This window comes from Solanum stenotomum, chromosome 9 (genome assembly GCF_019186545.1).
Source record: "Solanum stenotomum isolate F172 chromosome 9, ASM1918654v1, whole genome shotgun sequence".
NCBI lineage: Eukaryota > Viridiplantae > Streptophyta > Magnoliopsida > Solanales > Solanaceae > Solanum > Solanum stenotomum.
Genome location: NC_064290.1, coordinates 2,584,520 through 2,597,824, shown reverse-complemented (window position 1 = coordinate 2,597,824; position 13,305 = coordinate 2,584,520). Strand labels below are relative to the sequence as shown.

General features: G+C 31.9%; 2 protein-coding genes across 2 annotated transcripts in view; both read right to left on the bottom strand.

The window, feature by feature from the left end:
- Positions 1-13,305, bottom strand: part of LOC125875815 (probable galacturonosyltransferase 15) — a 222,935-nt gene that overhangs the window by 169,864 nt on the left and 39,766 nt on the right. The window lies entirely within an intron of this gene.
- Positions 2,912-7,304, bottom strand: LOC125875817 (probable receptor-like protein kinase At2g42960). Its single transcript, XM_049556858.1, has 8 exons — positions 6,800-7,304; positions 5,692-6,404; positions 5,498-5,602; positions 5,228-5,350; positions 4,687-4,857; positions 4,447-4,576; positions 4,157-4,366; positions 2,912-3,441 (listed from the first exon to the last, which is right to left on the bottom strand). The coding sequence occupies exons 2-8, from the start codon at positions 6,342-6,344 to the stop codon at positions 3,307-3,309; spliced, it is 1,527 nt and encodes a 508-aa protein (XP_049412815.1). The 5' UTR covers positions 6,345-6,404; positions 6,800-7,304; the 3' UTR covers positions 2,912-3,306.

Here is a 13,305-nt window from a genome sequence, read left to right as displayed (position 1 = left end):
GTTTTCTTCATATATTTCTTAATGAAAATTCCGACTTCGTACTCGGAGAGAAAAGAAAAACATGCGAGTATTGCTTGCAAGAAAAGGAAATAGTTTTATTCTTAGGATAAGCGTTTTAAGGCCGCAATATTATTATAATACATAAAGAATTATAAGAGACGACAAAAAGTTAAAGAAAATAAGAAGATGAAGAAACACACGGACACAGCTAGGTTTGAATTGGTGAATATATAGTTGAAATTAAACAGTAATTGTAAGAAGTATTTGGTGTGATTGCATTGTTATCTTAATATTTTTTTTTCGTTTTGTCTTTACTTATTATTTGATAATTCAATTTTTCATTTACCCTACCTTAATTTCCATAGTAACTCTATTCTGTACCTTACAATTTTCCGTACGTATGTAATTCGAATTATGGATATATGACATTATATAACGACGGAAAATGATATAATCTATCTAAACGTTGTATTTATTAAAACAAAACAGTACGATACAATGCAACACTATACAATATATTATGAAACAATACATAACAACCAAAATCATAAGCTTGCATGATTATTTTTTTCAAAAGGTCTTACATCATTAAAAATATCATTTGCCTTAATACAACTTTTTCTTTTTTTATCAAATTATATCAATAACGTGATACTTTATTCGTACGCTCAATATATATAATAAATGTTTTTTTTTTGTTCTCTTTTTACAAGTTTTCATGAAGTAACCTAACCAGACATGCTAGGTCCTTGTCTCATATTACTTTAGAATATTTTTATGGTGAAACCAAGTTTTCAAACTCCAAAATCTCAAACTAATGACAATTTAACATATTTTTTTTCAACTTAAGGAACAATGTTTGTCAGCATCAAGAAGGTTAACGTTGTCAAACTTACTTTAAACTGTCATGTTAATTTAGTATATTGCTGACTAAAACTTGTGAGGATTGACTAAGAGCCCGTTTGGATTGACTTAAAAAAAATAGTTTTTAAGTCAAAAATAAAAAGTTAAACTGAAATGACTTTTAAGTCAAAAAATAAAAAGTAGGGGGAGACCTACTTTTGGTTTCTGACTTATTTTAAGTCATTTTTTACCTAATCAAACACTTCGTAACTTATTTTAAGTTATTTTTTATATTTGCCAAACACTTCCAGTTAAGCCAATCCAAACACCCTCTAAGTTTTGTAAAGAGAAAATATGTAAGTAGTTTAGCATTTAATTTTTTTTTAAAAAAAAAAACATACCAATTCTCATTTAGTTAGATGAATTGCCCAATTTTTCAAATAAGTTTGTATTAATCAATCAAATATTTTATTGAAAGTTATATTTAAATAACTTTTAAAATTAGGAGACAACGTCTAGATAGTAACCTAAAAAGAGGACGTTCGTGTAAATCAACTGTGAACCGAACCTAAAGGGCCCAACTCAAGCCTTCACAAAACTAGAGAAGGGAAAAAGGGTATGATAGACGCTTCAACTTTGTTAATAAATTCCTCATTATAAAAGTAGTTCACATATTATATTGCCTTTTGTCTAACGGTATATTAGGTCTACATCGCAAAGTTGAGGGGTATATCAGGTCCTTTTCTCTTAAAAGAATAACGTTCACTAACCACTTTTCTATCATGTAATAAAAAAATAGTCAATGTCGTGAAGTTTCGAATTCTACATATACAACATCATGACGTAAATATCAGTAACTGAAAAGTAATTCATTGTGAAGTTTCGAATTCTACAGATATAACATCAAGACGTGAACATCAGTCACTGAAAAGTGGTTATTTGTGAATTTTTAGGCCGCGACGAATCCGCTATGTTGATTTTGCGCGCATGTAACGGAATAGTACGTACTATAGTATACTTAAAAGAATTGGTTTTTGGGCTTATCCTTTAGTAGTGTCCCACAACCAAAAGGACAAATATTGTTAAAGAAATATACATAATCAACTACATGTGATAAACTCTCTTCTATCTCAATCATTGTGAATCAAAGATATTATTTGTGGATACAAGTTATAGAAAAATTCTACTAGTGATTTGATTGATTTTCCCAAAAGAGGGGACCAACAAAGAGAAAAACAAATTCCAGCTTCACTTGTACAAAGGACCATCTTTCTTTAATCTGTTACAATAGGGGTATGTGATAATTGCAAAGTTTGGTTTTCTTTAGTACAATGAGAAAAATTAACCATATGTAATCATTTTAGATTACCTTGAATTGTAACCATAAAAGGGGAATAGCTTTCACTAATCATGGACAAAAGTAATCTTGCATCACATATTTCCAACTTATTTTAATAACGTTTGTTGTTTTGGCTAACTTACACGCATCTTGACTAATTTCATCTGGTACATACTATGAGTGACTAAAGCTTAGGCACATGGAAAGAATTTGTCTAATAGTTTTTGCCTCTTGACTAATTTCATCTGGTACATACTATGAGTGACTAAAGCTTAGGCACATGGAAAGAATTTGTCTAATAGTTTTTGCCTTGCGTAGGGGACCTGATACTTAAAATCCCAAAGAAAGACCGACAGGTTTCTAGGCTTACAAGCTTGAATAAAAGTGGACATAATACCTTAAGCGAACCCATACAAAGTTTAACAAAACCTAACACAAGCCCACATGGTATGCACACTTTTGAGCTTGATGATGACATGGCTCCCATGGGACAAATTCATGAGGCATGTTGGACCAAAGTAGACAATACATGTCATAACCTTGGATCGTGGAGATCCCCCCTCCACACACACTTTATGGACCATTAGGCCACACCCTTGAATGCTAATCACACACACTTGTTTAACAAAAATATTTTACAAGAACACATTTTAGGGGAAATTGATGTGAAAGTTTTCCACTCAACTGTAAAAGAGGCATGCTATAAAAGTAAAGTACATACTCAAGTGAAAACCTACAATAGAGACAAGAATGATGATCAAATTGTATTTAGAAAGGACAATAATAACACATAATCCTCGAGACATCTCTGTACATCAACAATCTCTCCTACTCTCTTTCCTAGTATGACATAGCAATAGTCCTCCTTTCCATGCACTAGCTGCCAACAGAAGCACTGAAAGAAGAGCCAATGCTTCAATTACCATTCTGTCATTCAGAGGAATCTTTTCAGAAAACCAACTTGGAAATATCCTTCATTGGGTTACTGAAAGCTTTTAAATCTCAATGTGGGGGGGTTGGTGTGTGTTTGAGGGGGGTAAGGGGTTGGGGTGGGGGTGGGGGTGGGGGGAATATGATGCAATTATACATTCCACTTGGAGTCATGTGCATGTGTGTCAGAGTCCCTATCCAAGAATTGTATCAAATGTGCTGCTATCTGCTCTCCCCACCTTGCTTTCCACATCAGCTGAGCTGCTGCAACTTTCCTTTACTGATTCTATTTCCATGCTGGCTGTTCTACTTCTCCTGTTTCGTCGATCCTGTATAAACATCAAACAATGGTTTCATACGCGACAAGGTATTGTAAATGACAGAGTGGTCTTGCTTCCACGATCCAGTGAGATTCAGCTCTTAGTAAAAAAATGTATTTCTTGAATCGTGATCAAGAACCGTTTTCTATGACTACCCCATGGTAGAACCAAAAAAACATAGAATGCAATGTCCAACCACGTAAAATGAGCTTAAAGGGGTGACACAGGTCGTGGGAATTCATATAGCGGACATCAACTTTGGTTGGAGTTGAGGTAAAGTTGTTTCTGGATATTAACAACTAGACTGCACTAAACAAAATGTTCCTATGCCTAGTGATTCGAACGAAAAAGATAAAATTTGGACATAGTGCAGAGTGAGAGAGGTATTATGCAACCTTATTGAGCCTATCTCAGCAGTTCACATGGACTAAATACAAGAGCAGTACTATTCACCATAAAAAACAGAACTTTCACATTACCCAATATTCTTTTTCAATTAATTAAGAGATTGTACACTGCTCCTTTATGGATGGGCAGAGCTAGAAAAGCTTAACAGTGTTTCATAGGAACAAATGTTTGGAATACTATATGTAACTTCAAAACATTTAGAGGGGTTTGGTTCATGTTGTTTGAAAGGAAGTTAAAGTTGTAGCCAAACTAAAGAAAGAGGAAAAGAAGAAATCATGTTGAGAAGGGAGATATGGAAGTCAGGAATGGACTGTACCTCGCGATACGGAACTTCTTCAGTTTCAAGCATTCTAACTACTTGGCTCATTCGGGGTCGTTTTTCTGAATCAGGATCAACACATCTAAGTGCAACCAGAAGCGCCCGTTTCAAAGCACGAGTACTAGGCCTAACTTCAATGTCAGAATCCACAACTTCCTCGGCCCTCCGATTTCCAACCATCATTTTGAGCCATTCAACAAGATTAACCTGTCAAAAATAAATATAGGGTAGTGCAGTTAGTAAGGAAATTTAACATTTATAAGCATCACATCACTAACTTTAGGTACCTCATTAGCAGGACGGCTGTAGTCCACAGGATCTCTACCAGTCACTGCTTCTAGCACTAGAACGCCAAAACTGTAAATATCGCTCTTCTCATTTAACAATCCAGTATTAGCATATTCTGGAGCCACGTATCTGGAATTCAAATGAGAAAGAAATCTGAGTATTTCATAATAGAAACACCTCATCAAATGCAAAGGTGGACAGTGTAGGAATGAAACATCTTTAGACAGAGAAGTTTGTACCCAAATGTGCCCATGACTCTGGTGGTGATGTGGCTCTCTCCTGAGTCTAAGAGTTTTGCCAATCCAAAATCAGAGACCTTGGCATTGAACACGTCATCAATCAAGATATTACTAGACTTAATGTCTCGGTGGATTACTTTAGGTTCTATGGCTTCATGCAGGTAAGCAAGCCTGCAAATGGAACAAGTTTCATATTAGTGTATAATAAATCTAGTTGTCATTTATCTCTTTTCATACTAGAAACAATAGAAAGCGCATTAAGAAAGTAGTCAGATATGCAAAGGCTTTATAGCATCATAGGAGTAAAAAACTGCCTAAAAGATTTTTTTTTTTTTTTATAACCGAGAAATCCGTCTGTGACCCGCCCCTCCCCTTGGACCAATCACAGCCTTCTAGACTCTAAAAGATTTTCAAGGCAATGACTTAGCTTAAAATGAGTTAAAAGAGAATGTGCAGTAGAAATAGGTCATCCAGGAAAATGGAATGTCAAGTGAAATAACAGAACTAAAGTTGTCAATTGGTTTTTATCAGGGAAACTTACGCTTTTGCAGTACCAAGGAGAACCTTCACACGGGCTTCCCATGTAAGTGTACCGTGATGTCTCATAGCTCCATGCAGCCACTGCTCCAAGTTTCCATTATTGACATACTCATAAACCAGCATCCTTTATAGCCAAAACAAAGCAAATTGTTAACGAAAGTATAACTAAATTGAAATCATGGTGGTTGACATTGCGAAATAAAGAGTCATCACGCACAAAACTTAACATACTTAAAGAACTGCCGTGATTTAAAATGAAAAAAGAGAATACCTGTGAACACCTTCAATGCAATAACCAAGAAGACGCACTAGATTCTTGTGTCTAACATGACCAATTGCCTCTACTTCAACCCGAAACTCTTTCTCAGCTTGGCCACTGTGTAGCAATTCATCATTAGATCATAAATAATACACTCGTGGAGATGTATGTACAGACCTGTATAAGCACTTCAAAATCATACTCACAGATTATTTAGGAGCTTCTTTACGGCGACTTCTGTACCATTGATCAACCTTCCTTTATAAACCACACCATATCCACCTTCACCAAGCACATTCTCGGCAGAGAAACGATTTGTTGCAAGTTCAAGATCTCTTAGCGTGAACCAATGGCCCCACCCGAGCTGTGAGACTTCTGGCAAGCCAATCAAAGGAGAAGGCATTGCAATTCCATAAGATGGTTGTTTCCTCACTGTCCCTGAACTTCCCTCTTCCCCTGACTGTGAACTAAAGCCCCTTTCATGATGATATATTGAACTACATTGGCTGATGTTATCAGCATCACTTGATTTGCTCCTACCCAAATGGACTAACATCTTCTCCGACGTTGTTTCATTTGATTTATCATGAATAGTCAGAAACAAGCTTTCAGGATGATCATGGACATTCGCAGCACCTACTCTATCAACCTTAATATCCTTGGAAACATTGGGTATTTGGCAATGCGAATACCCGTCCAACGTTCTTCTAGATTTTCTCCTACATGTTACCCATATCGATAACATACATAGTATCCCGACGATAAATACACCAACACATAAGCCCATTACAACCCATAGTTTGAGACCCAAAAATGATGTCTTCCTAGACAATTCACTTTTCAAGTCCCCAGAAGACATTTCCAGCACAGCAGATTAGAAGAAAGCAAAATTCCAGACTCAGATTTACTCCATTGCCTCCTGTATTCCACAAACAATTTAAGACTTGCTTTTCTACAATTGTGGCTTGTAATAGTACATCTTTTAATGAAACAAAGTAGATGGTCCTGTCTAAATTAGGAGTATTAAATTTTCAAGTACAATAAGTTAAAGTTTAGACATTGACAAATCAACTAAACTGTGGGCAGCTGACATCACAATACAACTATTCCAGTAAATCACATAGCGGTTAGATTCAAAACAGTAAGCACAAAAACTAAAACACTTCCCCTTCCTGGTACAGCAAATCAAGAATCCATAAGAACAAAAAAAATCACTAATTCCAACAACAAAAAACCAGTTAAAATCTGTTCATAATAGGCACAAAATCAAGAAAAGAATGACTTCATACAGAAGTTAAAAAAAAAAGTTGTTACCTTTACACCAGTGATCTACAGAAACCAAACTTAACCCCCTTGATCTTCTTCCTTAAGAACCCAAAGAAGCAAAGAAAGTTTCTTTTTTTGCTCAAACAGAGACTCAAAACACATAGATAAGCCAATGCAGAAGTGAAAACCAAAAGAACCCCACAAAAGCCAAGAAAGCTAACAGTTCAGAAGAAGAAGGGTGTCAGCTAAAATGGGTCAAAAAGAAATAGTGAAAAAAACACAAGTTAAAGCAACTGTTCTAAGAAAACCAGACAAAAATCCAATCTTTGTGAAGAGAAATTAAAAAAGCTTTATTTTAATTGTGGGTAAAAAAATGGTGGGTGGGTAATGTGAATGTGGAGGCAATATGGACCTTAAAAAGCTGTAAAGGTGGAAGCTTTGTTTGCAATGGAGGAAATCTATGCTAAAGAGAAAGAGAGAGAGATAAAGAGGTGAGGTTCTTGATAGGGGGTGGGCGGTGTTAAGAGAGAATGAAAAAAAGAACAGTAAAGAAAAAGCAAAAAATGAGTAGAATAGAAGAGAAATGCATTTATGGGTTGGATAGGCATCAATTTCTAGAAGAAAAAAAAAACATATTGTATAATTTTTTATGCATATATAATAATTTTTTCAAGTCATCTACAAAAGTTTGATGTAGCTAGTAAAGAAACAATTTATTCATACATTAGTTTCTGCATAAGTTATATAATATTTAATAGTTAATTATAAAGTAAACTAATTATATATAAAATTAATATAACATCTAATTTGTAATTCGAAAACACTCATATAATTAACACAAATATAAATTATAAAAATATTTATATCTTACCTTATACGAAATAAAAAATGAAATATCTAATACCTGTATTATCAAGCATAATGTGAAATAGAGAAAATGAAAGGCCTTCTTCTTTTGGGGAAGAGAGTCAACTCAACAGGAGGAGGAAAGTGATAAGTCCAAATCTAATTAAGGCTTAATGTAATAATCAAGAATAATTTTACCTTATTGCCCTTTGGCCTGAAAAACTTCTTTTTTTCTGTCATTATTAATGAGGCATACACATTACAATTGACCTTTTTGACAGTTGATGCTATCAAAAATAACTGAAATTCTTTACAAGTAAAATGATCGGGGCGGATTTATGAGTTGTCACAGTGTTTATATGAATTCTCAATAAAAAAATTACATAATATAGATTTTGAATCTTCTAAACATAAAATTAGAGATTGATTCAATGATTTAAAAACGGAGACTAACTTTTACACCCAAAGCATGGCTGGCAATTACTCTACTTAAGTGACCTACATAAGCTATAAAGCTACTACTACTTCAAGACTTTTTTTTCCTCCCAATGAGGTCACTATTAAGGTTATTTAAGTCATCTTAATTTTTACAGCAAATACAAAATAAAAATATGACTTAGAGATAAATTGACCAAATTTTTTGTTTCTTTCGGTGTCGTTACGATTATTAAAAGACACTATTATTTTCAACGCGCGTTTTAATAGTTTAAAGACACGTGCAATCCTGTATACGTATCATGAAGAAAAAAATAATGACGGAATAGATAACGTAAACGTAATTTTTGACTTTGTCTCAGCATTAAAACCATGACTCAAGAATTCAATAAAGGAAAAAAATGTAACAGTTTTTTGGTTTTGGTCAAGGGAATTATTTGTTCAATATAACTCATTCTAATTAAACATCTTTCTAAGAAGGTCAAAAATTAGGTCATTTTTACAATTATTGGTACAAAAATTGAAAGTTACAAATGCAATAATGTAAACAAAACAATTCGTTCTAACTTTATTGTAGTTTTTTTTTTTAGAATATTTATCTGCCATATTACTTGATTTGTAATTTTCCATGGATGTGAATTTTTTTTCCAATAGAGAAATAACTTCTAATTTTGCCACTATATTCCCTAGTCAATTTCAAAATCTTTCTAGATCTTTTTTCTTTCTTTTTAGAGTATATAATATACTATTATGGTTGCAGTATTTTGTAAGAATATGAACGATTTGTCAAACTTATGTAAATTTATTATTTGATGCCATGAGCCTTTTGACCAAAACCTGTTATATTTCAATTATTTGTTACAACGGCTCACAAGGGGTAAATTAATAAATTCATGTCATTAATTTATAATTAGATTAACCCCAAACACATAAATTATAAAAGAAAAAAGAGCACTCACCCACCCAAAAGAAAGCAACCCCTAGACTGCAGAAATATTATTAATTTATCACATTTTTATATAATTAAATAAATAAAGTAAGGATAATAATTAGTAATTAACTACATTCAAGTAATAAAAGCAAAAAAAATTGCACTTTAAAACTAGATATAATGTAGTCGGATTACCTCACTACAAATATTAGTGAGTGAATGATTTAAATTCGTAACTTATAAATCATACGTATAAATAATTATTTTGTGCTTCAAGACTCTCCTCTTCTAACATATTCAAGTGACAAAAATTTATATAAAAAATATGTCATGCATTTAGTGAATTACTTGGTAAATTAATGTGAACGGCTTAAATTAGAGGAGGAACAGAGGCTTTGATTTGAAGCATAAACTTTTGTTTTATTAAAGTATTTTCCAGACAAATCCTTTCTAATCTATCTTTTCATACTTTAGTCTTAGATTAATTAAGTGAATGTGGTGTGTGTTTATTCTAATTAAAGTTGCCACAGGTGGGCCCCACTCCACTTTGGTTTTAAAATTATTATGCCCGACCCGAATAGTGACCCGATCTGATCCGAATTGTGACCCGACCCGACCCAAATGGATGTTCCTCAAATCTCAGTCCTTAGCCGTCCAATCTATTGCATCTCACATGGGAAAGTAGGATACCCTCATAACCTTGTTGCACAATAACAAAACCTTGCACGTGCACCACATGTATGACACGTGGAATTAAGTACTCTATGCATATTTAGATATTTCAACGTATTTTCATTTTGTCAAATGAACACTCTAACTTATCAAAAATATCTAGATACCTTCAAAATATGTGTCATGACAGCATCAGATATCCATGTATGACTTATTATTGTTATTATTATCATGAATAAGGTAATATATATAATGGGGGCTTTACAACTAAATATTATGTTGGCTATATGTGTAGTGAATTATTCGGATAAATCGGTGTCGTATATATAAACAAATCTTATAATAAGGTGTCTGCACTTGCAAGGAATAAAAAGAAATAAATACGCTTTTGCCTTTAATAGATTTTACATATTGTCGCCAAATTAAATTAACAGAAGTTGGTATTATCTACTTTACCAAATTAAATTTTCTTTGATCCCAAATAAATATATGATGGAATCCAACTCATTAAGCAGTAATTGGTATAGAGGGAAATATATGGCCAAATTGTCCTTTTTTTTTTTAATTTCGATATAAAAATAATTTATTGTATCCTCTATTATACTATTTGTATAAAACTCCTCAACGTCATCCAAATAACTTGACTATACCCCTTCTTTATTAAGATTGTTCAAGATAAATACGTTTTACGTTATACTGTTATTTAACGAGATGAAAATCACATAACATATCATATCACCGTCCCAACTCATTTTACCTCATTCCCTTCACTTCTTTTTTCACTATACTTGCACCTTCTCCCCACAACCATCAACACTACCATGACCACTTAGATAATGTTGGAAGTATTTTTATGCGAATAATATAACGTAAGATAAAATTTTAAATTTTATTAATAAAATAATTAACAAGTAATGGGCTTTCTCAGTTAGCTTAGTCAGTGTCAGCTGCATCTGACTCTGTGATTTGCAATTTGTTTGGATGATAAAATGCATAAGAGGAAAAGGCAATTCTAATGACACACTCTTTACTTTTAATTAATTAAAAATCAGCAGATTGAGATTCGAATTTTGAATAATGAGAACTAATTAAATCTAACAAGTTACCAGTAATATTCTCACAAAATTCAAAATATAAAGAAATAAACAAATCTAGTTTCATCTTTGTTATTTCAATTAATCATAATAGTATATACTTTTCACTATATTCAATTACTTAACTATGATAAATTAAGATGTTTTGATTTAAACACCCAATGTGAATATGTATTTATCATCAATTACCTATCTCAACATATATTATTTGTCATTCTGATATTGCGTCATTGAGCACTTAGCTAATGATCTTTCAGAAAATTTTTCTATTATTCAAGGTAGAGATAAGGTTTGCATACATTCTACTTTTTCTAGATCTTATTTGTGCAATTACATGGGAGATATCATTATTGTTATCAATAATATTCTGATATTAAACTGTCCAATAAATGATTATGAAAAAAAAATTATACATAAATTGTAGTGGTATAAGAAAACTTGCAAGTTATAATGCTTTCTTGTGATTTTTTTAAAGTTAGATCTTAGTTAACAAATATCAATAGCTTTAGCTGTTTAAATCTAAAAAAATTGATCGTATTAACTATTGATTAGAAAAGTCAAACAAATTCTAAGAGTAAGTAAAATCATTATTTAATTTTAGAAGAGCAGTACGGCCAGAAATTTAAATAAATAACATATATTATTATTATTATTTATAAATAAAAAAACAACTTAGAAAAATAGGACGCGTGTAACGGTTATATGTTGACAAAATGCGACACTAAAATAAAGTTTGAGCACTTTTCCATTAATAAGATTTTAATTTAACGCCACTGAATAAATATATTTAAAAAAAATTCCGTTGTGAACAAAAGAGTTGGTTGGAGTTTTGCTATTTGTCTTTGGTTATTCATGAATAATCTTATTGGATTACATGTTATAAAACCACAACCATACATAACCTTCTAGTATTCTTTTCATATTGTGATAGAAAAAATCGATAAATTTCACAAATGATCATATAATTATTACTTTCTTGTCATTGGTCACATATATAACAATGTTTTTTTCAAATAAAATACAAAGTTTATATTACTACCAAAATATCTAACTTCTATGGGTAAATATAATAATATTTTTTTCAAATAAAATAATAATAAATACAAACATAGAGGATTAATGATTGAGACCTAACCCAAAATTTCAGGACCCAATCCTTGCTCAGAACACGAGACTCGACCTCAGTCTATAGTCGAGAGTTGAGATTTGATCCCGACCCGACACCCAACTCAAGACCACCCTTGACCTATAGGACTTGAACTCCGATCCTGATGCGATACTCGCCCCTCACATAGAACTAACCCAATATTCAACTTGACTCTAGCCTCGATCCTGACCCATGAACCTGAGACTCGAGCCCTGATCCTGATCTAAGACTCGAATCCAACATGAGGCCTGTGATTTGCCTTTACTCGAGATTTGGCCTAATCCGACTAAGTACAATAAAAATTATTTGAGTCAAACTAGTGATTTAATGATATATAGAAAGTAGATTGAAGTCTACGATTAAATTGGGTTAAGTTGTCAATCAATTTAAATTAAAAATTGATCATGCTTGAATGTGTTAAAATTTAACCCAATTTTAAATTATTTTGAGATATTTCATAAAAATTTGAACGGATTGAATATAGATAATTTGTTTTTGGACTCTATATTGACAATCTTATATTCAATGATAAGAATATACAGTATTAGAAGACCACGGCAGAAGAAATTAAAAAATGATTCGTTAAAACTGTCAAATTGAAATAAATTATTATTTTTTAGTATAAAATCAAGTAAAATAAAACTAATGGAATGATGTAGCCTAAAATTCAGATATATTTCACATAATAAATTGCAACTCATGACAAACAGTAAATTGTAGTCACATGACATGGATTTCACCAACTTTTTCAATAATTTTGCAAGCAAGAATTCGAACTTTTCAATTTTATTGAGCTTCATACAATTTTTAGCTTTTAAGTTCATTGAATTTGTCTTAAATTCAAAGCAGAAAGGTCCAGTTAAATTAAATTAGCTCCTATATATATATATATACTAGTGAGTGTTGTCCGTGCTATGCACGGGCCCAATAATATAAATGGTATATTTTGGAGCTAATAACGGAGTTTTTCAAGCGATTGTTTGCGTGGATAAAAGAATAAGTTTTTTTTATCACAAACATGTACTTTCTTTGACGCTATTGAAGGCATAATAAGACTATCCACATACAACATTTTTGAAATATTTTATGTTGTCAATTATCATGATTTATAGTATTTTTACGATAGATTCACTTCAAGAATCAGTGGAATTTTTTATATTTTTTTCAAAACATATTTTATGTTGTCAATTATCATGATTTATAGTATTTTTACACATTTTTTTAAATATAAACAACCAAAAAAAAAAAAGACAAATAAATTAAAATGGACCCAATATATGTTATTTTTGTTGTCTCAATTTATGTCACACAAATAAAATTTGGAGAGTCATCCAAATTTTAATTTTTTTAAAAAGAATGTTTTAAGTTATTAATTATTGTGATTTCTAATATTTTTATGTAACTTTCAAATAACCTACATTACTGGTCA

Bases quoted from the DNA above. Each gene is read 5' to 3' on its own strand.
- LOC125875817 (XM_049556858.1), bottom strand. From the start codon at position 6,344: ATGTCTTCTGGGGACTTGAAAAGTGAATTGTCTAGGAAGACATCATTT. The intron at 5,603-5,691 runs GTGAGTATGATT...ATTGCTACACAG, and splicing joins AAGAAGCTCCTAAATAATCT to TGGCCAAGCTGAGAAAGAGT. The intron at 3,442-4,156 runs GTACAGTCCATT...ATGTTTATACAG, and splicing joins AAGAAGTTCCGTATCGCGAG to GATCGACGAAACAGGAGAAG.